The sequence below is a fragment of the Electrophorus electricus genome, chromosome 10 (assembly GCF_041902795.1).
Source record: "Electrophorus electricus isolate QZ-2024a chromosome 10, ASM4190279v1, whole genome shotgun sequence".
NCBI classification, from domain to species: domain Eukaryota; kingdom Metazoa; phylum Chordata; class Actinopteri; order Gymnotiformes; family Gymnotidae; genus Electrophorus; species Electrophorus electricus.
The window spans coordinates 21840106-21865838 of record NC_137506.1 but is presented as its reverse complement, the minus strand read 5'-3'; the positions used below and the strand labels follow the sequence as shown (position 1 = coordinate 21865838).

Sequence of the window (25733 nt, the reverse complement as noted above, 5' to 3'; positions counted from 1 at the left end):
ATTTATTTATTTATTTATAGACAGTGTGAAAAAGCAAAGCTGTGCGTGTGTATGTGCACGTGTGTGTACGTGGGTGGGTGTGTGTGTGTGTGTGTGTGCCCTTTTCAGGCTTGCTTTAGCTTGGCTCGCCCCAGCATGGACCACACAGGCATAGCCAGGGTCTTAGATGGCAGAGCATAACTCCTGGCTTCTGGACAGGAGTCCATGCCTTTTAGAATCATGGTTCCCCCATGTCTATGATTTTACATGTTAAAAAACATTGCCCTTGTGCTGCAGTACTATTTAAATACTCTTAATCATGTATGTGTGTGTGTGTGTGTGTGTGTGTGTGTGTGTGTATGTATGCATATATATAAACTTGTATAAATATGTATATTTGGAACTGTGTCCACTTTGTATTTGCATACTGTGTATAGGTTTATTCTGTTAGGTTTCTTTTGTGTATAGCAGAAATGCTAAAGTTATTTTGGTATACCACAACTAAATTGAGACAGGTCAAAGCCAAGTCAGAGTGAGCATAAGCAGTGTCATGTACGCAAGACCATCTTCGCTTAGTTACTTTAGTCTTAAAGAGCACTAATAATTTAAGAATTGTCATAATAATGAATACAGTATAGTCCGGGGGGGGGGGGGGGTGTCTATTTTTGAGTGTGAAAATATTTATAGAGGGGGTGTTGTTTGTTTAGACCACGTTTGAATCTTTTAATGTTTGCTGTAGCTTTGTTGAAATTGCATCTTTTCATAACCTAGGAAACGTTTGAATGCTCTAAATACTAAGTGGAATCTTGTCAAGTCAAGCAAAATAGAGTTCAAAAATACAAAATTGCATGCAATAGCAGAAAGTGTGTTTTACTGCTTTTTGATGCAGGCAGCTCAAAATGTAGAATGGGTCTGAGTTTGTTAGTTTTTTTTAAATTTCTGCTGTAATCAGGGATTTTATCCAGTACAAACACTGCCTACACTGAAGCTTAAAAATACAGCATGTTTTTCAAATTCATGCCATGTGCCTGCAACTTTTTTTTAGGCATTATTTAAATAACGTTATTTAAATATCCCACTGCTCTGTCCTCTCATTGTGTCGTTCTCCATTTTGGAAAACAGGACAATCCCACTTATTTACTGACATGAATGTTCATTTACATATGTCCCCTTCACTTTTGTCTGATGGTGATAGATTGTGTAAATTCCACACTGGCAAAGGTTTCTGTACAGTCTCAGCTGTGAACCGCATTAGCAACACCTCAGAGACCTGTCAGTGGAACAGGAGCCAGGCCTGCTCACACCCAGCCATGCTTTGGCCTCTAAATGCGTGATCATGCTTGGCAGATTTTGTCAACACCAGTGGCTTTCTCTTGCGGTGTGGGCACATCCTGAGAATGGCAATTAAAGGAGAAGAGCCTGTCATTTTTGACAATTATCACAAGTCTGGTTGCCTAGCAAACTGGTGCTGACTGCTCAGTGACGCTTGGGAGTTGGGACTCATCTCCGTCAGACTGGTGCTTTCAAAGTGATGTCAATCACAGCATAAGACCTTACACTGGTTGTGTTCCAGTGTGCCTACAAAGAAACAAATTGAGGGTAGTTTTTATTTTATTTTATAACTTTCTATGATGTAACAGATTAAAAAGGGATATATGGAAAGGTCACACGCACAAACACACACAAACCATATGTTGGAGGATATGATTAGTCACAGTTCAGACTTCTTTTAGGGAACAATGCATGTTTTGTTTGTGAGATTATAAATTTATCCAACACATGCCCTGTCGATTGTTCATAGTGATCAGGATCATAATCCATGCACAGCACCAAATGTTTCTTTAATACTTTCAGAAATATTGTGCAAATAAAAGCCTCGCTACTATTTTACATGATTGAAATGGTCTGACAAATGGTTAATACTGAATGCCAATTTGTCTGCAGAAATGCGTTGCTGAAGTAGTGTTTGTCCATGGCTTCATAATGAACTTTGTTTAAAATTAAAGATATTCTCTGCACATTTGTGAACATGATGTGATCGGAACCTTACACTGTGGGGGGTTTTGTGTATGAGAGCTGAGGAGTGAATGACCCCTCTAAAGCACCATGTGGCTGGTTGGACATTGCGTTATGCCTGGCCTCGTGTGGCATCTGTGTTTCATAGCTGCTTGGTTTGTGTTTGTGCCCTGGTTGAATATTGCTACAGAAATGCCTGTTGTCTGCATTGGTACCAGCTTGATATCCTCACACTGCCATGCATCAGTCTGATACATTATGATCCATTATTAATGAACCTCATTTACATTTGTTTTTTTCTTCTTTGTGAATATTGCAGCTCGTAGAATTGGGACGCTGCTCGTTGATCAGCATGTGCGCCTTCCAGAGAGGGCTGGGAACTCACAGTGGGGCTGCTCTATTTGCCACAACTTTAGAAACCAGTGGCTTTAGCTAATATGGTGCAGAGGCTTGTGTGAACATGTGGTAGCATTCAGAGGGACCACACTTCAGTGTAATTCAGGTCGGCCTCCCTCCTAACTGCAGGATCTGGGAGCACTTCTAGGGTCTGGCAGGTTTCTCATCGTTTTCAGAAGCTACATTTCTGGCAGCTCTTCTTGAAAAATGAAAGGTTAGTGGCCTTATAAATGCTGGACAGCTGAGAGAGGCAGGTACTGTATCTGATGTGATGGCATCCAAAATGTCTAAATGGCTGATATTTAGTTATATTATTGGACTTTGTGCAGCATTCTTTTTGTGCCATTTTTAAACTTAAATGTATAGTTTGATGGAACTTGGAGTTACCCATTAAATGAAATACTCGTGTATGTGTAACTTTTTTTTTCCTCGTGAAAACATATCTGTGGTATTAAATATAAGGGCTGCATGCTTCTTGGTATTGGAGTTTAGAATAAAAAGGTAGCCAGTGTCCTAGCTATATTTCCCTGGAAGGCTTATGCATAAGTGCATTTCACAATTTACCCAGTGAATAATTTTTGCATAATTTGAGTGGTTAGCAGTATTCAAATATGAGGTACAACTGGCCACCTTCATGGCTAACTCCAATTTGGATTGTATTCAAACTATCATTCAAAATGTATGTAACATGAAGCCAATGTAAACTTCACTCCAGACAGGTGTTAAATGTCCCCTGAAGAGTTATGTCATCAGAGAAGACATGCAAAATGGTGGGTAGCTATACGAACAATCTGTGTTAACTCCGTTTTCTGTATGTAATCTGACAATGAACAACAAAAGTGCAAGATGGATAGTAGCTGTGTTACATCAAAGAGGGAGTGTATGATGTGCAGCAAATGTGTAAGAATAATGACACAGGCTTTATTTGTCTTGGAGTAGTCTTAATATTTCTATCGCCCGTGGAGCATGATGTCTTGTTTTAATTTGGACTTCTGGGAACATCAACAAACAAAAAAACAACAATAAAAATACTAACCAAAAAAACCCCAACCCTTTTGCCTTCTAATGTTTTTCAGTGAGAAAGAAATGACTCATTATATTCACCGACTAATTGTACAGGCTCTGTACAAAATCATAGATGCTGACTTCAGGAAGTGTGATGAACCTGGACATTTGCAACCTGCACTGTGTATTTTATCACTATGACCATTTTAATGCTGATAAGGCTGGAGAATGAGTGCAGTAATCTGTTAGGTTATTGTTTTTAACTTGTTAGATTATTGTTTAACATATTAGATTACTGTTTTTAACGTTTGTCTGCCCGCTCCTTGTTTCATTTTAATCAGTCAGCATGCTCTGATGTTTTTTGAAAACTTAAGATTCTATTGCAGATGGTATTATTTCGCTGCCAATATTTATGAAATGTGTTTTGATCGGGTGATTAAAAAAAAAAGTATTATGTAAATAATTGAGGATGTGCATTTCTAAGATGATCTGGGATAAAAGCTAAATTTTATGAAAACTTATAATTTGTATTAGTTTCCCTCTGTATGTAGTCCTTTTTCCAGCACTGGTTGCCAAACCTGCACATTGTTCACCACCAGACTGGAGCCTTTAAGGAACTAAGGACATTTTTCTTTTAACAAACCATGTAATGTAAATGTCTCAGTGTCTCTCAAATTGACACACACCCTTATTGGCACATACTGCTATCAGTAATATGTTTCGCATCCATTTGTAATGTCCTCAGCCAGTCTGGATCCAGGAGATTACATTGCTGGATGTCTGAATGTAATGCAGGAATCATTATTCCTTAGGTTTTCAGTCAGCGATAATACCGTATAGTTACATATAATAATAATTTTATTACTTTTTTGTATTACTTTTAATTTTTTTTAAAGACAAAAATGTATGAAGCCCTGTCCACACATGTGCATGCGCACACACACTGAGGTCTCTTTTAACCTGTGTTTGACTTTGAGGAGAAACTCGTGTGGAGGATAGCACGTCCGCTGAAGAAAGCAAGCCGTCAACATCCCACCAACCCGACACCATTACAACCCATAACAGAGTGTCGGGCATGTCCCAGGTCTTTATTGGACAGCACATGTTTATTTTAGCAATGGTAGAAAAATAATTGCTGTCAAATAAGTGCCATGGTCATGTGCTTTGAGTTTCTGACACAGAAGCTGCAGTTAGGAGCCAGGGTGTGCATGATTGCTACTAGTTAGGATTTCAAAGGGAGGGGACTAACATATACAGGTCATAATGAATTAAGTCTGGGAATGTTTATCTGTAGGTCTGAAACAGCGAGTGAGGGTAGTGGGTCAGGAAGATTCGGCTCCTAAGGGAGCTGGAGCTGGTTTAATCTCTGTAACAGAAACGCTTTATTAGGGACTTCATGTGGAGCCATTTACCACATGTGCAAAAAACCCACCAGATAATCTGCAGATACCTAGATTTCACTTTCTCTATCTCTCCATATCTCTCCTTGGATCCCTTAGACTAGAGATCAAGGGCAGATGGACTTTGTTTTTTGAACTTGCTTTATTCATGGATGGCAGTGCAGTAACAAATATTTCATTTCTCAGGGCACACAACTTTGATTACATGTGAATTATTAATTTAAAAGGTTGCACTTTAATTGTACATATTTGTGTTTTGTCTTTTTCTCTTCAGATAGCATAAAGAGTTTTTCCCTTTGTAAATGGTATACATTTGAACTCTTCTGCAAGAAGGCATGAGCATGCTTGCTCGGGCAAGTAACATTGATACTGGACTGCTGAGTGACTGTACAGTCGTTGAGCCACTAGGCTCATAACGGGAGCAGTGTGTGTGATGCTGTGGTTAAGGTCAGGCATGGTGAGGTGGAAATAACAGCATGGCTGACATGCTGGGTGACCTCACCGCATGCGCTCCACTGGACCTTTCAACACAAGCTACTTTTGTCTTTATAGATTTTGGGAAGTGACTAATTTTTGCTTTGGCAACCTGAAACAGCAATATTTGTTAATAAAGAAGTATTCTTCTTATTACTCTATTGGTTTATGCAAGGTACTGACTGTTCATGTGTTTAAGTTTTAACTTCATGTTGGTAGGGCATAAAGTAAAGCCTCTCAGGAGGGGCTGTGTAAAATTCCTTGTAGGCAACTTTGCAGCTCCTTCAGGGTTGTTTCCTGCGCTTCACCATAAGTGTGCTGTGATTCGTGCAGCAGTGTTCGTGGTGGGCCATGTTTTTACTGCAGTCGCCCAGTGCCCGCAGGCTCTTGGTGCATGCATGATGACAAGCTGCTGCTCCAAGCCCTGGCCTTCCACTGATGAAAAGGAGCAATAGAATCATAAGCCCCTAAAGACATTGGCTAATTGCGGTAATAGGCCAGAGCTGGGGGCTGGGTGAGCGGAGATGCCTCCTCAGTGCTGAAAGAAGGCACGCTTTTCTGGCCAGCTCTGCGGCCTTGTGGTTTTCTGTCATCTTCCCAAGTAAATCTCTCCTCCACCGCCGCCGCCGCCCCTTCCTCAGCCCCGTCCTCAAGGGTCATCGAGCTGTCAGATTATCCCCGCAGCACGCCTCTGCCCTCCACCAGGCTGTTCTCCTTCTGCCATTGGGGTTTTCCGCCTCTGGAACGACGGATGATTACAAAGGTCAATATTAAATTAAAATCTCTCACATGGGCAGGTTTGCTTTTAAAACCTTTGGTCCCCGGTAAACGATCAGTCAAACCCCAGGCACCTTTTCTCACTTAACAGGGCCCTTCTCTGAATTGTGATGAGAAGCTTTGAAGAAACAGGAGCTTAAAACATGGTCTGCCTTTGGTTTGTACTGTGTGTATGCTAGGTAACTCTAAGCAATAGATGCACAAGTGCACAATTAAATTAAGCAAAAGCAATATTTATTATGGTGGTTTACCTAACTAAATTAAGTTATAACTTATTTTAGTCAGGCAAATACGTTTTCAGAAACTTAACTGAATACACACAGCAGCTGAGTAAATGTGGGGTTTTGGGGGGTGGTGGTGGGGGGGGGGGTTGAAGGAATTGTTGAATTAAAAGGTGGGGTTTAGGGTGTTTTCCAATGGCAAAGAATTTTGGAGATGTTGGTAAATTTTGAATGTCAGTACTCCAAATTCTAGAACTTGAGGCGACTTTGTCTAATGTAACAGAAGTCATAATGAGTGACAAAAATAATATAAAAGTACAAATGTTTTTGAGTTTTTGGATGTGGCTATAGTTGTTGCTAATTTCTCAGCAGAGGATTTCTTTCAATTTTTGCAATTCTTATATTGAATTTATCTTTATTGGATCAAGTCAGGGGATCACGTATATTTTAGTCATGCAGCCACACCCATTCAAAGGTGTTGACACACCCATTCACTCTTTACATGTGCTATGTTCTGAGGACATTTTATTATTTGTGTGTGTGTGTTTCTGTGTGTGTGTGTGTGTGTGTGTGTGTGTGTGTTTTTAATGTATATAAAAGGGAAATGACCAAACATGCTATGGCCTAGAAAATAAATGTCTAACAGCTGTGCTACAATATTTTTAGAGTTGCTTTTGGACACTCTGAGATGGTTATTTTGTCTGAACACTCTGTTAGATGTTAGGCTCTGCATTTTGCAGTGTATCCCCCGTCTTCCGGTTCGGTCCAGTGTAATTGCAGGTTGCTATTCATATCTAATCTGAGGAACCAGTCTGGAAGTGCAGAAGTAAGGGTGTTGTTTTGTTTTGCATGTTGTTTTGTTCCCTCTTTCAGTCAAGTGTTGAAAAATGTGTTGAAAGTAATTCCTAATAGACTGTGTTTTCCCCTCCTTTTGTTTTTAGTTTGGTATATGATGGTGACTGTCATAACCACTCAGTTTGAAAGAAAATTCCCAAGCAGCACTTGGAGTGACTTGACTCCACTCATTTTCTAATTTGGTAATGATTCAGCTTCCTGGCTGCCTGACGCCTGTCTGAGGCACTTTGGAGTGAAATGGAGGGGGTGGAGGGTAAAGTGCAGGACATGTAATACGTTTCAGGCGTTACATTGAGGGTAGCAGAAGCCACCCTGGCCAGCGATCTGATTGTAGTGAATCCTGTAAGCTAAGGCAGTGTGGGCCTCACATATGGAAGCACTCTCCAGGACGAGAGGCTAAAGCCTGGCAGGCTCAGACAGAAGCTCCTTAAACGAGCCACGGCTGGAATTAAGAGTCTCCTATTAGCTTTCTGCTGTTGTCATGTTGCATGGACTGCAGTATATAATTAGTAAAGGAAAAAAACATATTTGCAGAACACTGTCTGCCTCATCCTGCTTTTTGTATATGAGATCTTTTGTCATTGCAATGGTATTTGATTTGCCACATTGGTATTTGATTTCTACACACTGCATAGCTACTTTTGGGAAGTAAAAACCTGGACTTGATTGTCCATTTACTTTTGAACTCTATTTGCATTTTAATTATTTTATCTACAGCAGGGCAAGTATGTAGGCAACATTTCTGCATAGAATCTGACGTTACACCAACAGCCCTCATATTGTATAGTGTCTGACTCCATTTTTGTTAGGTAAAATTCAGTACCCAAATGAAATGGGATGGAAGGCTAATGGTCTATGTGATGAGAGTGGCCGCCGCCCAGCCCAGAGCCTGCAGCAGGTGCTGGGGCATTTGTGGCTCAGGATGTGGCTTTCTCTGGGGCTGATTGTTCTAAACAAGAGAATCAGGTTGTCCATGAAAGAGCAGGCCAGCCTCATACTGGATGCCCGCCTGAACCACTGTAATATTTACCATCAGACGGCAACTATTGCAACAAGAGAAACTAAGAGCTGCACGTTTTTCTTCATGAGGATTCATTTCTGGTTCTGTTTTCAATGTGTATTAAGTACACTGGTCAACAATGTTTTTGCAAAAAAAGAAAATGCATGCAGAATCCAAATATGTTTTAAGAATTTCTCCATCACTCATTATTTATTTATTTTTTGTTCCAGTTTGTCATTTTGTTATGTCAATATGTATAATATGAAAAAGCAGTACAAAGTGGGTCCCCTCTTTTTTGGCAGACAACTGCTGGACAGTGAAGAGGGATGTTCCCGTATCCAAATATTGGCAGTCATACACTTTTTAGAAGTAGGTTTGTACATATTTTAAGTATAATAATATTTTTTTTAATGAATAATGTATACCTAATATAAAGTTTAATTACCCTGTCACTTAGAAAGTATATGTGATAGAAAATGCTAAAACCAGTTTTAAATTCGGTATAAATGTACTTTAAGTTCCACCTGTTTTTGTTAATTTTGTTACCTAGAAAAAAAAATTTGGTATGCCCACCAAAGGAATTGTTCTAGTAAAAAAATACTTGTGGTCAACAACCTTTACCATCGACATTCCATTCTCAGATCATCTGTTCCAATCAGTGCACCATCCTACCCAGTTTGTTGGGACTTTTATTTTGGTTTATTTTAGATAGCTTTGTTTTGAAAGTTTGACTGCAATTAGACAGAGGCACGGCAGCAGAGCAGGGACTGGACTATCTGCTTTACCAGATGGCTGCAGCATGTTACTGCTTTGTAAGGGTGTGGTTGCACAACAGTGCATTTTAATTCACTTGTTAAAACCCTTAATGACCAACATGATTGCAAAAGCTCACTCTAGCTAGGGACATTTTCATGTGAAATTGTTTTATATACCCACTGTATGCATTTATATGATTCATTCATTTACCTAAGCACATTCCTGAGATTTACAAGAAGTTTTAGAAAACCAGACTCCATAACAGGAAAAATATAGTTAAACAAGGAGAAAAAAGTCAGAAATTCCCCATGAACAGGGTGGTTAAACCAGAATCTTGAAACAGAAGCTGTGGCTGAATTTAAATGGTGTTTTTGCTTCTTTTTTTCCCCCAGAACTACCAATACCAGCCATATCCTGTTATTGCAGTAATGACATCTTTATTGGAGTGTGACTGAGATAAGTGAAATGTAGATTTACTCTCTATATCCTGTGCTCTGAACCACAGTTTGTCTTCCTCTGATGCCATAGATGTGTCTCACCTTATTAGTGGTATTAAATTATTATAAATGGTATTGTGGGTGTGGCTTGCTCCCCTAGTCTTACTATTTGATGTGGTCTTGTAGTGGTGTAGTTCTACTTATGACAGGGATTTTGTAGTGCTATTTTTCCTTCCGGCCAGCACGCTAAAGGGTTATTAGCCATTCTTGGCAGCGTTCTGCCCACATCATATCTATGTAAATGTTGATTCACAACCAGATGTTTCACAGCCTAATTGGAGCAAAGGTATCCAGAGAGCTAACGGCCATTGCAGGTCACAGCCAATGCGTGGTATGAACAGTCCTTAAGGCAGTCCAGGAGACTCAAGGCCAGGTGCTATACCTAGCTCAGTCTTTGTGTTCCAAAAGGGAAAGTTCCAAACAAAATCCAAAACATTACCTTGGCTTGAATGCAGCATGAAGGTCCGAGTGAAGGAAAGATGTTTAGCATTTAAACATTCTATGACAGAAACAGTCTGAAACAAGCTTAAAAGGTGCCACCATGAAAATATAGCTGCTTGTCAGAGTGTGCAAAAGGACCACTGAGCTCTCCTCCCTGTTTGCCAGCTGTGTTGGGGTTCAGGGTGGGGGACCAAGACTTCCAGGAGAGCCAGGAGCGGACCAGATTGACAGGGAAGAAACCTGGAAATTTTGTTTGAAAACCAAGTCCTCGAGTCCTTGGTTCCTGTCCTGATGCTGGAACCATGCATCTCCAGTGCACTTTGATTTCTGGTGACATCATCTGATGTGGCTTTGCTTTTGTTAATTTGTATGAATTCTTCTGATTGTTTGTCCCTGTGCATTTGGGCTAGTTAGTGTGATGGCGAATGACACCTGCACAAAGTCTGAGCATGCACATCGATAGTTTGTATGAACAAATTTGAGATATTCTCACTTTGTGTAATACTGCTCAACAGACATTCAGTAACTTGAGTTTAAGCCTTATTTTGAGCGTTATCTAACAGAAAAACAAACTTGGTCAAAGGGATCAAGTGGACACTGACTGCAAGTGAAAATGTGATCTTAAAGAAATGCAGCACTATGGCAGTGCAGGTATGACCACTCTGCTGGTAAACAATTTTGATATACTAAACAGCTTTAAAGGTTCAACTGATGGTTTGAGGCCAAAAGAAGACGGACAGAAAAAAAACGTCCGACACTCTCAGGTTTAAAACAACCCCTACAGGCTCTGCAAATGTCTTTATCTCCACACAACCACAAGGTGCTTTAATATCATTAGGATAGAGGGAGAAAGCACACGTCAGTAATCACTCCTTTATCTTCATTATTGGCGGCAAGCAAAAGAGTGATTTGCAGGTAGCATGTGTTTATGATAAAGCAGTTCTCCTGGGCCCTTGTGCACACTCAGGTGGGTTTGGCATGTTGTCTGGCACTCAGCCCCAGGTGGTTCTCTGCACAAGCATTATTCCAAATGAAAGTGTCCTGCAGAAATGGTTCAACATATCTATTTTCTTTACCAGGACAGTGAGACTGCCATGCAAGTCATAGCATGTGCCGTTCCTGCTACTTTTGTGAACTTAGAACTTGAAGGATTAAATTGCTGATTGACCACTGGGATAAATCTCTTTTACTGTTTACTTTGAATATCCCTTTAAATAAACATTTGTAGGTTTTCATATGAAAAAGCAAAATTAGATGTTCAGTGTCTTATGGTCGTGGCTCCTGTTGGATATTGTTAAAGATGTGTTTTTTAATAATCATAAAGGATGTCATGTGATATGAAAAAGCTTTCAAACTGACATACTTCAGGGTGTCAAGGCATAATATGTACATTGCTACTATTCCAAGACCTGGATACTGTACTGCTCTTACATGAAACTCCTGTGTTTGAGCAGACAAAGTCAAATAAGCGAACCGTAATAAGTGCTGAAGGTCTCAATATTGCCTGCCAGTGCATTGAACAAAATAACAAACTCTGCCTTCAGTTATGACTGGGGCTGCTACAGCTGTTTATTTTTCTGGACAGCCTCTGCCAATAACCTTACAGATTTTGAAATGTGCAGTTTTAAAACCCTGTCGTTTCACAGATGAAAAACACTGTATGTAGAAGTACATTCATCACAATGATTCCCCTGTAGTCTCTGAGGAGCAGTCAGAGACCTGCTGTTGCATGAAGTTATCCAGCTCATTTATAAGCTGCATAATAAGGCTTACCATTGAAAGATAATTCAAAATGTATTTCCTATTTGTCATAAACAGACCTTCCCATTAGGCACATGTGGATCTCAAGATATTTTTCCAAGTTTTCTGAGACCTACTTTTCCCATATCAAAATTCCAGTCTTTTGCTGTTCTGTCTGGAGGCTAGCTACAACTCTCCTAAAATAGCCAAGCTGTGCTGACCCCACCCTGCCGCTATAAACGCCTCCTAGCCTGGAAAGCTCCACGGTGGCTTCAGTCAGAGGACACACATGCTGTAAATCCACTTCCAAATGGAAAAATCCTGCAGAACGGGTTATGGATTGCTCCATATCCAGACTTCAAGGTTTCTAAAGCTGAAGTTAGATATTCGAGGTGGGAAGATTTCACATATTGGTTTGTGTTGGGCTTAAACACATATTCCTTTTACTGACCTTGTAATCGCATCATCTCATCTACATGTTGTGTTGCTATTACAAATATCCTGGCGACTCTAAACTGAAAGAACCTACTCTTTTTATTTAGTGACTGATGGTCTCAAAAATGCATCAAACATAGCTGTTATCTGGTAGGGGGGGAGCCAACAACCCAACTCAAACCTTAATAACAACTGTGAAACATATTACTAGCTATTACCCTGAGTTTGTCCCAGCATTTTGGTGTCAACCCTGTATCCAGGGACACATTGTGTTACTCTCACTGACTCAATTTCTCTTACAGATATGAGTGTCCATAAAACACAGAGATTACTGTACACAAGTTTTTCTTGTTTGTTGCTGCCCTAGTTTCTGTATTTACATTTGGACAACAGTGGTTGCTCATGAAAATGGGGTTAAATAACCCCGTTTATGTAACTTATCAATACTGAAACTTTATATGCACTTCTATAATTCGATACTTCAAAATTAAATAGTTAACCCACCCATCATCATAAAAGCTTGTGCTTTTTAGGATTTTAGGAAAAGCATATGAAATGTTATTGCCTTCTCTATGTACAGCCTTAATTAGATTGTCTATATATATATATATATATATATATATATATATAGAGAGAGAGAGAGAGAGAGAGAGAGAGAGAGAGAGAGAGAGAGAGAGAGAGATGGGGTAACCCTGAGACCATAATTCTGAGCTTTTAAAAATATTCTGGGGATTCGGTTTGTTTTAATAAATAAATATATATATATATATATTAGATATATATATATATATATATATATATATATATATATATATATATATATATATAGATGTAAAATTAAATGGCAAAGTTAATCGTACCACATAGTGTGTATCTGACTAAGTAGCTTTTTAAAATGAATCAGTTTCACAAAATAAATAAGGTATATTAACACAAACCCAACTTCCTCTTGCTAGTAGGGCAAATGGACATTTCGGATTTCAGCCCTGTGGAGACTCTCTCTTTAAATTTCTTTTTAAAATGGCAGTAGAAATACAGTATTTCTCTCAGTTTTGTTCTTCAGTTGATGTGTTGGCTTCACTTATAAAAGTGAACTAGTATTGACCTTCAGTTTTCAAGTTAACCGTCACTTTGTATGTACTTTCAAATCCATGTTTTTGCCTGTTACTAAGTAATGTCCTCTGCTGCGTCCTCCGATGGACTGTTTGCACATTGAACCTGAAGCCTGCAGTCAAACATCCAGCCTGTTAGTTGTGCTCTGGCGAGTTTTTGTGTTGCATCTTTTTTGCAGAGTGCCTTGCATCATATCTTTATGTAAACAGACAGTGACCTATGGAGTTGATGATTGTGCTAAGATCATGTCATCGTGCTGGGGAAATGCACTTCTGAAGCATGCTCAGTTGTACTGCTCTGACAGGAGAGGGAAAGGGCTGCATTCAAAAGTCCAAGCAGACTGCATGTTCACAATTACCACTCTGTTTATTGCTCCATATATTTAATGCCTTTGAGTTGTTGTTTTCCAAATTGTCTTCCTCCATATTTTTGTTTCAAAGTGTTTCAATCAGTGTTTGAAAATGAATTGAGACCACCCCCTATAAAAGGAACTTTATTTTAGAAGAGACAACAGGAAAGTTGTTTGCCTTTTTGTAGAAATGAAAATGATCACTCAGTCCATCCAGTCGAGCTCTTGTATGGTCAGGATGGTTCCCTAGTTTCTTGGGCTAAAGTGCTTTGTGATGAAACAAATGGAATAAATTATACAACTGGAGTAAATTTACTGATTTTCCTCTGGAAGTCATTTAGATTAAAATGAATTTATTTGAAGCAAAGAAATTAAACCCGGATGTAATAAAAGTTAATTGATAGTGTTATTGTTGAGATAACCAGTACCCAGATGTAGGCCCTTTAGAGCCATTTTAAGTAGTATATGTGTTCTTTTATTTGTCAATGAACCATAAAAGAAATACAAAATGAGTTGGTGGTCCTTAATGGTCCTTAATATTTGTTGTCTTGCCAAAAAGTAGCTGCACTTTATAAGAACGCTCAGCTAAACTGTAGTATGACTTCATAGGAAAAAACTTTGGCGATTAGGTTTAAGCCTGGAGTTAAAATAAAAATAAATAATTAATTCGCTAATAGTCAAATATTTTTGCAGTTTTAGTTGTACAGTATAAGTGTGGTGCTTCACGTGGTAGTTTCCATATTCTCTCTTAAACAGAAAGAGCCTTTGGCAGTTTAGTGGTTTCCGCTTCTATTCAATTAAACCACTGTGTCGATATTAAGCACACTGAATGTGGGAAACTTTGGCAGCCCCAGTGTGGGAAGAACTATGAATAAAGGCATGGCGAATTTGTAAATAGCACTGTCTATGCATATGTGTGTGGCAAAATGTTCTAGTTACGTCTTATGGATGTAGGCTATGTATAATGATTGTTGTGATTTTTTTTTTTTTCTTCTTTTATTAGTGACACATATGCATAGTTTAAAGAACATATCACAGGTATGGCAGCAGACCTATAACTCCCCATTTCCAGAAAACAGAACAATTTCACTCTTGGATAGGGTGAACCAGGTTCAGGGCATGTTGTCCAAATCAGCATTTGAAGCAAATACTCTAGATATTTATGTACCATTTAAAAAAGATCTGTATGTTACTGCACGTTAGATAAAAATAGGCCTAGATCTGCAGTATTCAACATGAACATGCAGTTGCTAAAATCCTACCCTCTGTTCACCTGTACCACACTTGCCTGTTAAAAAGTTTTGAATATGTATATTGCCCTTGAAAAATTGTGTAGCTGAGTAGCCATTGAAGAGTAGAGTACATAAACATTTTACACAGAATCTGATGAGATCTGATGAGTGTCTTTGGTATTTGTTGCAGGTATGCTCTAGGTGATTCTCGGAGACCTCTGCATGAGACTGCTGCCCTGGTGGAGGACATAGTGCATACCCAGCTCATCAATTTGGTAAGTCAGGAGGCCATGTTTCAGTAAAAACATGCTGTATTTCCAACCAAGAGCTATGTTGTTTTTAATAGAGATTTTTTTTTTTAAGTAATTATGTATTCTTTTATTCTTTTAAAGTGGCTACAGTAGTACATTTTCAGGCAGAACAATTGATGCTAAACCCTATAGCTGATTCACTATATGACAAAGCCTTTTGACATTTGCATCTGGGAAATGGTTTAAGAGAGATCTGTAATTAGGTATAAATAGTGCGAGAGCAACTAACCGCCTTTCCCTACTGCTTCTACACTGAGTACTCAGAAATGGCAGCCACCTCCCAGAATTTCCCAGCAGCCCTTCCCTCTGAGACTGAGCTCAGGGTCACTCCAGCCCCTGCAGCGAGATACGTGAAATGGACAAAGTAAATAACAGTGCTTTCAAAGCTGAATGCCTTCATTGCTTCTATAAACATTGCTCCGCCCCTGCATATACCTTGTCATGCATTTACTTCAAACAAACGAAAACGACGACTGTAGCAGCCTACAGTTTCCCCTCATCAAAGAAAGCACATATCAGGCAACCGATTTGTGGGTTTGTGTGGGGAATACCAAGCAACACATAAGTAGCGATGCTTATGGTGTATTAACCCGCATAATGTCCGTGCCAGTGCGGATGACCTATTCTGCTGTCTTCAGAGGGCCACTGTAGTTTGTGTGCCTTCCATGAGCTGTCCACAAGGGGACATTGACACATGCAGTAGCTTTAACCTTTCACCCCATAACTCCACAGTACCCTGGCTCGCTATGAGGGGAAACGTAGCTCTTAACATTCATTGTTTTGACCTTTGGCCCACTGAGTCAGAGGGCTCTTAAATCAGATGGGTCCTCCTGTTTGTACTCTTCTTGGAGAGACAGTGCAGTTTAGCCCGTCACCTCCCCTTCCCCCAGCTCCACCCCTCCCCCTCCCCCACCCCATGGCCCAGTAGCAGGCCTCAGTGTTCTGGCTCAGACCTTCACTCCTGCTCTCCTGGTTCTTAAACACAGGAGCTATTTCTGCTACTCTATTGTGTGTGTTTTGTGTGGTCTTCTCTGTTTTTCCTCCCAGTGCCAAACCAGTATGGTTGTTGAAGTTGTCGTATAAAAACGCACTTTAACATGGCTGCGTCTCGCAGACCCATGCCATATCAAACAGAATATTCGCACAGCTTTCAGCCCTCCTCCCAGCACAGGGGTGAGTTTTGGGGCGTCTGTCCGTGCTCTCGCTCGCTTTTGGTGTCTTTGTAAATCGCATCACAGCTTCTATTCCGCATTTCTCCTGAGACGGAACCTGTTTGAAGCTATTCCGAGGGAGTCATACCGAGCGCAGGCCGCTCATCTGTTTTCTCGTAGCCCTGGAGAGAGCAGCTGCCACCCAGGCGTGGGAGGAAGTGCCCTTCCCTCACCTCACGCCCGGAAGCCCAGTGCCTTGTCTTGTTTAACGCACTAATGTTAACTGTCATCCGCTTGCTCCATATTTCCTGACAGTGGCCAGCTCCAGACAGATTTATAGATGTGCTGGCATTCAATCAGATGCACCAAAAAAACCCAAAAACCCTGCATATTATAAATCGCAGACCTAAAAACTATTGTGGAACCCACTTGCGGAACATAAAAAGGCAGGACAGCCTAAAGTAATTTATGAACAGTTCCCAGAGGATGTATAACTCTGTTCTGTAGGTCTGAGGATTCATGGAACGCAGCATGTTAAAGCTCCATCCCACATGCATCACAGCAGGCTATAGAAGTACTATCTCAGCCAGAATCATTGAGAATTTATTGTCTAAGGCTAAGAGCTTTTATTTATATATATATATATATATATATATATATATATATATATATATATATATAATGATAAATAAAATCTATTACTTTTCCTTTCATCTCTTTGGACAGCCATTCATTTTTCATTGTCCTCTTATCATCCATAAACTCTCCACTTAATTGTGCCATGACAGCTCTTAAGAAGAGGGTTTTTTTTTTGTTTTTTTTTTCCCTCCCCCTGTCAGTGTGTGTAATGTTACACTACAGGCTGTTTCTTTTTTTAGCACTATAAATAACTCTCAGCAGCAAGTACTAAACAGGCCATGATGGTGATAACCCTCAATTAATTCCCTGTTAGCTCCCTCTCAGGTTTATTGTTGTTCAGGGAGGCCAGGTGTATGCCCTGCTGAGTGGACCATAATGGTGTTCATGCCACTTAGACCAAGACCGCAGTGGTAATAAACCAAATTACACAATAAATCCTTCCCAGATGGCCTTCAAAACATTTCACACTGATCTGGCAGTATAGAGTGTGGAGTGGGTGCAACCCCCCCCCCCCCCCCATCTGTACTTCAGTATTCAACTTCAATTGATCTTAAAACACCTCTTATGCTTCACCATATCTCTCCTTTCTTTCTTTGATTTTCTTAGTGTGTATGTCTTCTGTACAGTTTTGTACTATGACAGTGCTGAAACCATTGCAGAGGTCTGGCTGACTTGTCAGGGAGGTATTGCCATAGTGGCTAAAGAGTTTCCAGCACTGTGTCAGCACTGTGACAGTGATAATGGTTCGCTGTGAATAAGCTGGCAGGTTCTGTCCTGGAGGATAGTGATAGTGGAATGTCTGGGATGCCGTGTCCTGTAACACACTCGCACCATGCAGTGGCTAAAGCAGCTCTTAGGCAGGGGTAATAGCAGACCCAGCACAGGACTCTGCCAGGGGAATTTCCTTTCCTCAGGTGGAAATACTCATAAACAATGAACCTGATACTGAGTCATTTTCTCATGATGCTTTCTCGTGATTTTTTTCGTATGCGTGTTTGTTCGTGGATTTTTGCACAGGTTTCACAATAAAGATCCTATACTCAGAAGATACTCTTTTAACATTAAGATCAAGGACTTGTGTGCAGGGGCTTGCCTTAAATGACTTTTTAAAAAAATATTGACCAAAGGCAACACATAATGATGCACACAAAACACTGGAATTTTTGCAGGTGCACTTCCAGAGCGTTCTTGAAGAACACTCACTCCAACATGAGAAGTTGGTTCTCGTGATGTGTGGTGGGACAGGGCTGTTAATCCATCCTGCCACCTCCCCCATGGCTTGACCGACTGCTCACAGAAGCTAGCTGTAGACGTCCACTTCCCCCCGAAACCCAAACAGCACAGTGAAAAGTCTCCACGTCTTGCCTGCCAGGCTGTGTGTGAAGCAGAGGTCACTTGGCTGGTTCCTGTAATGCCAGGTGCGAAAGCTGGCAGGGTCTGCTCTAATAGACTCTTACTCCTCTGCACTTTCTCTCCTTCCAGACTTTGTCGATCCCCTGGGCCTTGTTTTCTTGCTACGACAGCAATTTCCTTATATGACTCTATCAACATTGGTCGTCGCTGTAAATTTGATTAGGTCATGTGAAAATGACCAGTTCCTGTGCTTTCTAAGGATTATGAGTTCATTGTACACATTTGTTAAATGTAGTAGTAGTCCACTGGCAGAATCCATTGGTCACATTAATTAACTGTACCAGTATTCCACTGGTAAATTGAGGTCCGTGGGTTTGTACGTGGGTTTGTATGTGCAGATTTCTTTCCCGGTCTTAAGGAGGCAGAGGTTAACTTCTGGTTCACTTCTCTAACTCCAGCTATCCTTTTTTTTTTTTTGACCATCAGTGGGAAATGCCTCATTTCACATCTGCACATGCATCAAGGTGTCTAATTACAACATGCTTCCATGGAATTAAGGGAGTTTGAGAGTTATCATCTTTTTATATTAAAACAGTTAATTTAATTTACTAAAACAAATTCTTGACACTGTGGTGTGCGTGCGTGCGTGTGTGTGTGTCTATATATATATATATATATATATATATATATATATATATATATATATATATATATATATATATACATATATATATATATATACAAAAATTTTTTATTTTTAATATTATACCATTTGCAGAATTAAAATTTTATGGTTTTCTTAGCTACCTGTGGGAACATTTCAGGACAGTGAGCTAAATGAAGGAACTTTGAGAGCAGCGAAACTATCCAGACCTGTTTTTGTTTACGCATTCTGTTTGCCTGGTTACCTTTTTTTATTACATTTGGTTGACTGTTTATTTTGTGGATTCTGCTTTCCACCAAAGAGCATGATGGGTGGTCTCAGGTAATGATGATCCAGATATATTTAGCTTTAAGAATTTTTTTATTTTTATAATTAAAAAAAAAAAATCCTTTTAGGAAATGCTATGGAGCAGCCCCTGTCCAGAGGCTGGAGGTTTAAAAGTAATAGAAGTCTATTCATCCACACGTCCTGTGGTTGTTGGTTAGGAGAGGTCTGCCAGACCCTAGCCAACCCGAGCCCAGACGTGAGCACACGCACTCCTCCGGGAGGAATCGCTCACCGGATATATGGGTTTGGGGGGGGGCATGTTGGGAACATGACTGTCACCTCTTGTCCAGATGCTTGCACTGACATATATCAGAGGTTTTTGAATGCCTAAATCAATTAGTCTTTCACATTGAGAAGGAAAGGCAAATTAGTTTATTTTGAATATAGGGCCTAAACTTAGTTTTTTCAAGGGGAGCAAGAATTTTAACAACATGTGGTCTCCTCATTCTTAGAGTAAGAGGTTTCTCCATTGAAGCAATATTTAATCTGTCAGTCAAGACTGGTCTTATTCCTACCATACCTAATTTAGTATAGGAGCTTCTGTACTGATCGTAATTACTGTATTTTCCACATCTAAGAATTCTTTTTTTTTTTTGCTTGGGATGTATGTTGCATAGTGTGTAACACAGCTGTGTTTGTACAATGCTGTTCTTGAACAAAGCCTTTTGTTGGGAGAGGTGAGTTTAGTTTAAGCATGCTGATGAGCCTTAAAAGATGTGTGTGCTGTGCCCAGTTTGCCACACAGCAGGTGCCTTGGTTACATCCGCAGCTGTTTCCAGGTTTTAGCGTTGGGTGTGGTTGGGTGCGGGTGGGTCACACCCAGAGAGGCTGCTCTCAGTCTGTCTCTCAGAAGCCAAACTGGGGAGCACTTTGTTTTGTTTTTCTGAAAATAATGGCCAGCTCTCAGGGACTCTCAGTTTCGCAAAACATTGATAATATCTCCTTCCAAACAGTGTCATTAAACCACAAGGAACAAGCAAAACACAGAGTCCGAGCAAACGCTCACGGAATTCTCGTTACTCTGATAACACAGCTGCTTTGATAGTTTCTACCTTAATTGTTTATGACAAGTGTTTTGTCCCTTTTTCTTATGTTCTGAAACATGGCAGTTGATGGCCACAGGGCTAGCATCCCATGGCCACAGCTGTTGTGATATTTGTTATGGTATAGACTTCATTAGCTTAACTCAGTATAACATTACCCAGAAAATGACATGTAAAGCACATGATAATTAGATATATATTGAAAATGTAATGGTCATTGCACTTTGATTGTGGAGTTACTTTAGTTGACAGCGTGGGGTTTTGCAGTGGAGTAATCTGTCTGGCAGGTGAGTTCTGAAAACATGAAGTGGCTTTGTTTTATGGCCTTTCAAAGGAATTGGTGAACTCCATGAGGATGCAGGGACTTGAGGACTACCCTGGCTTCCTGTTACCTTTCCCAGTGTAATCAAATAATGGATTTCATTTCAAAAAGGGGGCAGTAGTGGCGCAGGGGAAATTATCTTCAGCAGGCTTGTTTATTTGACTTCTGTCATTCAGTTGCATGAAAGCTGGTCCTTTTTCTCCTACACTGTAATGTGACGGGAACCAGTCCGTCGAGGCCAGTGTTGCTTGAAAATGTGCAGTAATTAAAATTGATCCCTCTAATTAGAGCTCCAGGCTAGTCAGTGTTCCCTTGGCCTGAGATACACTTCTGCACTCTCTGTCACAAAGCTCATATACTTACTCATCTGAGGCAGCATCTTTGGGCCTCTTACACTGGCAAATCGTTCCTGATTTAGCAAACACTCATTTCAAACTCAATTTCTTTAACTGCATTTTTCTCCCTGGGCCCTTATGATCAAGTAGAAGTCAGAAAGCTGCCTGAAAAGCTGCCTGAAAAACTCAGATGGTTTAAGCTTTGTCCATGTACATTTACAGTTGAGATTTGTTCAGAGAGAAAAAAATTGTGTGCTTTGCACAGGCCAAAGTTAAAGATGACCATGTCAGTCATCAGTGTTTGTTCGCCTGTTCCTGTCTGCACTCAGATTTTTATGGTTTCTGTTGCACAAGGATTAACCACAATATCAAAATGGAGCAAAACACCCTCCTTTATATGAATGCCTGTGGGGTGTGATAGCTGAGGCATCCCAGAAATGGTAAAACAGTCCTTCGCTGCTCAAGTAAACTGTCAACAGTGTCGGCTTCTGAGCTGCTGGAAATAGACCACAGAGATCTCACTGTTCGCCGAGTCTGTGAGCCAGGCTGCGGGAAATAACCCACCCGACTTAATTCAGTCTTGCAGCTCCAGAGACTGCTTTCATCCAAGTGTGAACTTGGAGCAATTACGAAAATGAATCTGTTAGCTTAACAAAATCTGTTTGGTGAGCCAGGGACTTTAAAGGTGGTGAAAACTGGCTTTAAAAGAACATTTGAGTAAAAAATGGGCTTCAAGTTATTTCTCGTTCATTTTATTTGGCTTATAAAATTTGAGTTAAATTCAGCTGAAGCTATTATATACTACACTTTGTACTTTATTGATATGTAATAAATTGGATATCAGTTAGAAATCTGATTTTGCTGCTATCTTTAATCTGTAGGCAGAAATTATCCCTGTTCTTCCATTTGAAATCACCTTTTCAGTATTATTCATGATACGCAGATGTCTTTATTTAAACCTAATGAAGATGTTTAGTTTATCACTCGTAGTCAAAGTGCAGAAGTGTCCTTTGTAAATAGTAATTACACAGGCAAATGCCATCCAACTCCAAGGCTTAAGGCAGTTTGGGATCGGTTACGTTTGGAGAGAGAAGGATGAGGCACACTTAAAGCCATTTTTGTGTGTTTCCCTGTTAAATGGAGGGACAGATATGGCAGCCAGTCTGTCAGCATTGGTATGACGCCAGACCAGAGAGAACTAAATGAAGCTCTGCTCGCTCACATGCTCACCCTCTCCCTGTATGTGTGGGGCCTGTGTGTGCTCCTAACACCACGTTGAGATCTACATTTGCAGGCAAACATATTTTATGACCAAACTGTTTGCAGGCCTCTAAAATGTACTTTTGTGTATTTCTAGATTTAACTTCTCCTATTTTGAACATTTACATTTCAGTTAATAAAATTAAACTTTTCAATTATAGGACTTTCCAGGAATATAACTGACATTACATGAATCAAATAAAAATATTTCTGAGAGATTTTGCATAGCTTTATTACCTTGTGGTGTAGATAAATCTTTCTTTATTGCATTTATCAGTCAGTCACTTTGTGTTCCTTGGTTTTCATTTTAGCCCTTTTCAAAAGATGACCATCAGAGAATGAGTGAAGTATTGTATGTGTTTGTGCCATTTTTAATATTGTTTCACGCTAAAAACAGCATGTTGTTTCAGCAATGGTGAATGTATGTGATGTACTCATCACTTTCTTTCCTGACTTCACAGTTAGTATTAAATATTGTGCTGACCAAAATATGTAACCACATTTTATCTGCAAATAACCAAATTTTCCTTTTTTCCATTTACATGTTTCCATTTACATCTCATACTATAAAGCATGTCTTGGATCATTACCTGTGCTAATGAGGTCCTACAGAATCGTGTCGGTCTGAAATAGATTTAAATAAATGGTTTAACTTAACCCATTATCATCTGTTTCCTGTTGCAGGGTTAGGGTTAAAAATATCAGTAAGTTGATACTGTAGCCTTACCATAAAGTCACTTAACCTGAAAGAGTGCATTTGATTCACTGATTTAAGTGTGGACAGCTATCATTTTCAGAAGAGGGTGACAGCGATAGATGAGGTGTTGCTACTCTTTTTGGCAACAAAATGAAATGACTGCATCTAAGTGATGGAGCATTTTTCATTCCACCCTTCTGTCTGCCTTTCCTTATTTCCATATGATTGCGAGATCACTGAAGTGCTTCTTTTACCCATAAACCAATAAAGATGATGATTAAGGAAGTCATATAATGTTAAGTCTATGCAGTAGGCCCTGACACACATTAACAACTTACTTCGCAAGCCACACACACACACGGGCTAGTGCTAAAAAGCTTGTATAGTACTATATAGTCCAATTAATTTTTTTCAGTTTTTCATAAAATGTATGTTTCTTAAAATCAGAGCAGAAGAAATGGTCCAGTTTATTGTGGGTGGCCTTTTTCCTCTACTTGTCAGATTTTCTCACATTTTGCAGTTGCAAATAAGCATCACTGTGCACATATCTGTTGCAGTGAGCTGTTCCAGCATGGGCTGTTCTAGGGTGGGCTGCTGTAGGGTGGGCTGATCTAGGGTGGGCATTTTGAAAGTATGTAGTTGCTTCCCCATTATTATTTTTAAGTAGTTCCCCTCTTCCCTTGTTTATCCTGAAGGCAAGGACAGCTGTGCTGTCATATTTGAGTGCTGAGAAAGCAAAACAAATGTTACCTCTTACAATATTCCTGACGTTTATGGAGACCCTGTGTGACTATGAAAGTGCTGGTCTCAAAATATGTGGCTTCTTATCAGTTCTTCCAAGGTTTTTAAACAGCAGATTCTGTGACTCATTCACTCAGCATGCACTGACTGGCAGAATGTAGAACAAACATCTCAAGTGTGATCTTGTTGACTGCTGACTTCTGCAAGCGCTTAACCATTCAAAGAAGTCAAAGTTCTGTTTGTGTTTGTGTCTTTTTGCTTACTTTCCCTCTTTTTCTCCTGCTCATTCTCCCCAGCTCCACCAAGCAGCTGAGGTAGCTGTTCTCCGAGGAGCCAGGGTAATCTCACCAGAGGATATCATCTTCCTTATGAGGAAAGACAAGGTAAAAGAACATACAAGCAACCTAGGAGGATATTATCAAAATAAACACAACTGACAGCATGTACTAATTTATGGCCTTTCAGCACCTGATATCTGATCGTTCCAGTATGCGGTATGGTTGGAATGATTGGCAGCATGATTAGGCCTCCACCCTGCCATTTCAAAAGCATGCTTAATCTTTATCTTACATCAACTCTTTTTTTGCTTATTCTCTCAACCTCATGCCTTGTCATTTGTACCCCTTTCAGAAGAAACTGCGAAGACTTCTGAAGTACATTCAGTTTCGAGACCACAAATCCAAACTTCTGAAAACACTGGACGATGATGACCCACTCGACACAGGTACAGTATGTTGAGTATATTTTCAGCCATTTGCAGAATACAGTCCTCTCATATTTTATAACATTCACCCTACTTGAAGATGTCTTAAGTCTTTTTCCTCCACACAAACTGAATTTTGGGATTTAAATGACAAGGGCATCTATAATGACTGGAGTCAGCCAAGGTAATTTCGTATGCCATAGTCAATCAGCAGGAGTCATTAGCAGTGTGCTGGCGGAAGCTTGGGCCGGCCTCCGCCTCGCTTGGCCTTTCCCATCAGCAGTGTAGGGAGAGGAAAACCATCCGCAAAGACGCTGCCGTGCCGTCTCATGCCATGATGAGTATCATTAGCCTCCTTGCTCCTCATCTGGCCTGTAACTTGAGAGACGGAATAACGTTAAATGCGGCGTTCAGAGGGAGCAGCCCATGGAGTCGATTGAGAAGGAGTCAGCATGTCTGTGTGCATTCAGACTCTTTTTTTTCTCTTCTTCCACCACTTTTTCCCCTCCGTTTCCACAGAAGCCTGATGGGCCTGCTCTGTGTAACATTTTGCTCTGAAGCATTTGTTTGGCGCTCAAATTGGCTCCGAAGGATTGACGTTTCCCCAAACGACCCTCATTCTGTCAGGAAAACTGGATTTGGAAATATGTTTTTCTTACCCTTGTCTTTTGTTTCATCGTTTTCCCTAAAACAAATGTTAAAAAAGCACTATCAGGGGACTTCAGAGTTGTGTCAGCAGTGGGAATATCCCCAACCCCCCTTTAAGCACAGAGGCTGGGGCCTGACCCCCCCAGTAACCCCCTGAGCACCATCCAACCAGCACACTGGCCATGACCTGCTAAACCCTTCTCCTGTTCTTTTGCCATGGATGATGAGCACGGCTAACAGTGGCTTCTCGGGGGGGGGGGGGGGGGGGGTTGTGATTACAACACTATTAAAAGATTAGGGTTGGTCATGGTTGGCTATTTAACCTTCAGCATATGCTTGGATCATTTTAGGTAACATCTGGGGGGTGGGGATTTCTGCCCTGTCTTCAAGAACGATTTTTACTACACACAGCAGTGTACCTAAAACATTTAGGCATCTAAAACATATATTTTATTTGTAAAATACTCCAGTACCTGTTTAAAATACCATTTGCTGTAGTGGGCACTGTTAGTGGATCAAAGATGATGTCTGTTTTTTTTCTAGTGTTTATGTTGTTAGATTTGAATGCTCTGTTTCATCACTGCAGATTAGCTTTGTTTACTATTCAACCAAACCAAGATTTTCCAAGCTCTTTTATTCCGGTAAACACGCCACTGCATCAAATGGTAAATTTAGAGTACATTAAAGCCAAAAATATAGAACTAATTATGTGCATCAGCATATTTGTATCATTTGAAAGCAAGTTTACACAAAGTGGGATTTTTTAACATTTTGATTGAATTGCCCGTTTACATAGGAAGTTCACAATTACAGTTCTGTTCAGGGCTAAGCCATGGCAGCAAGAGGAAACTCA

The 25733-nt window shown here is 40.2% G+C and overlaps 1 protein-coding gene across 12 annotated transcripts in view; it reads left to right on the top strand.

The window, feature by feature from the left end:
• Positions 1–25733, top strand: part of supt3h (SPT3 homolog, SAGA and STAGA complex component) — a 67854-nt gene that overhangs the window by 19618 nt on the left and 22503 nt on the right. For 11 of the 12 annotated variants that reach the window (XR_014125421.1, XM_027002447.3, XM_027002448.3 and 8 more), the window contains 3 exons: positions 14877–14961; positions 23826–23912; positions 24160–24253. Coding sequence is in view for 11 of the 12 variants with exons in the window: in XM_027002447.3 (XP_026858248.2) it covers positions 14877–14961; positions 23826–23912; positions 24160–24253 (266 nt within the window). In the remaining variant the exon portion in view is untranslated. Of the gene's footprint in view, positions 1–11760; positions 11950–14876; positions 14962–23825; positions 23913–24159; positions 24254–25733 lie in introns of those variants that run through there. The other variant, XM_027002451.3, reaches the window with a different exon arrangement.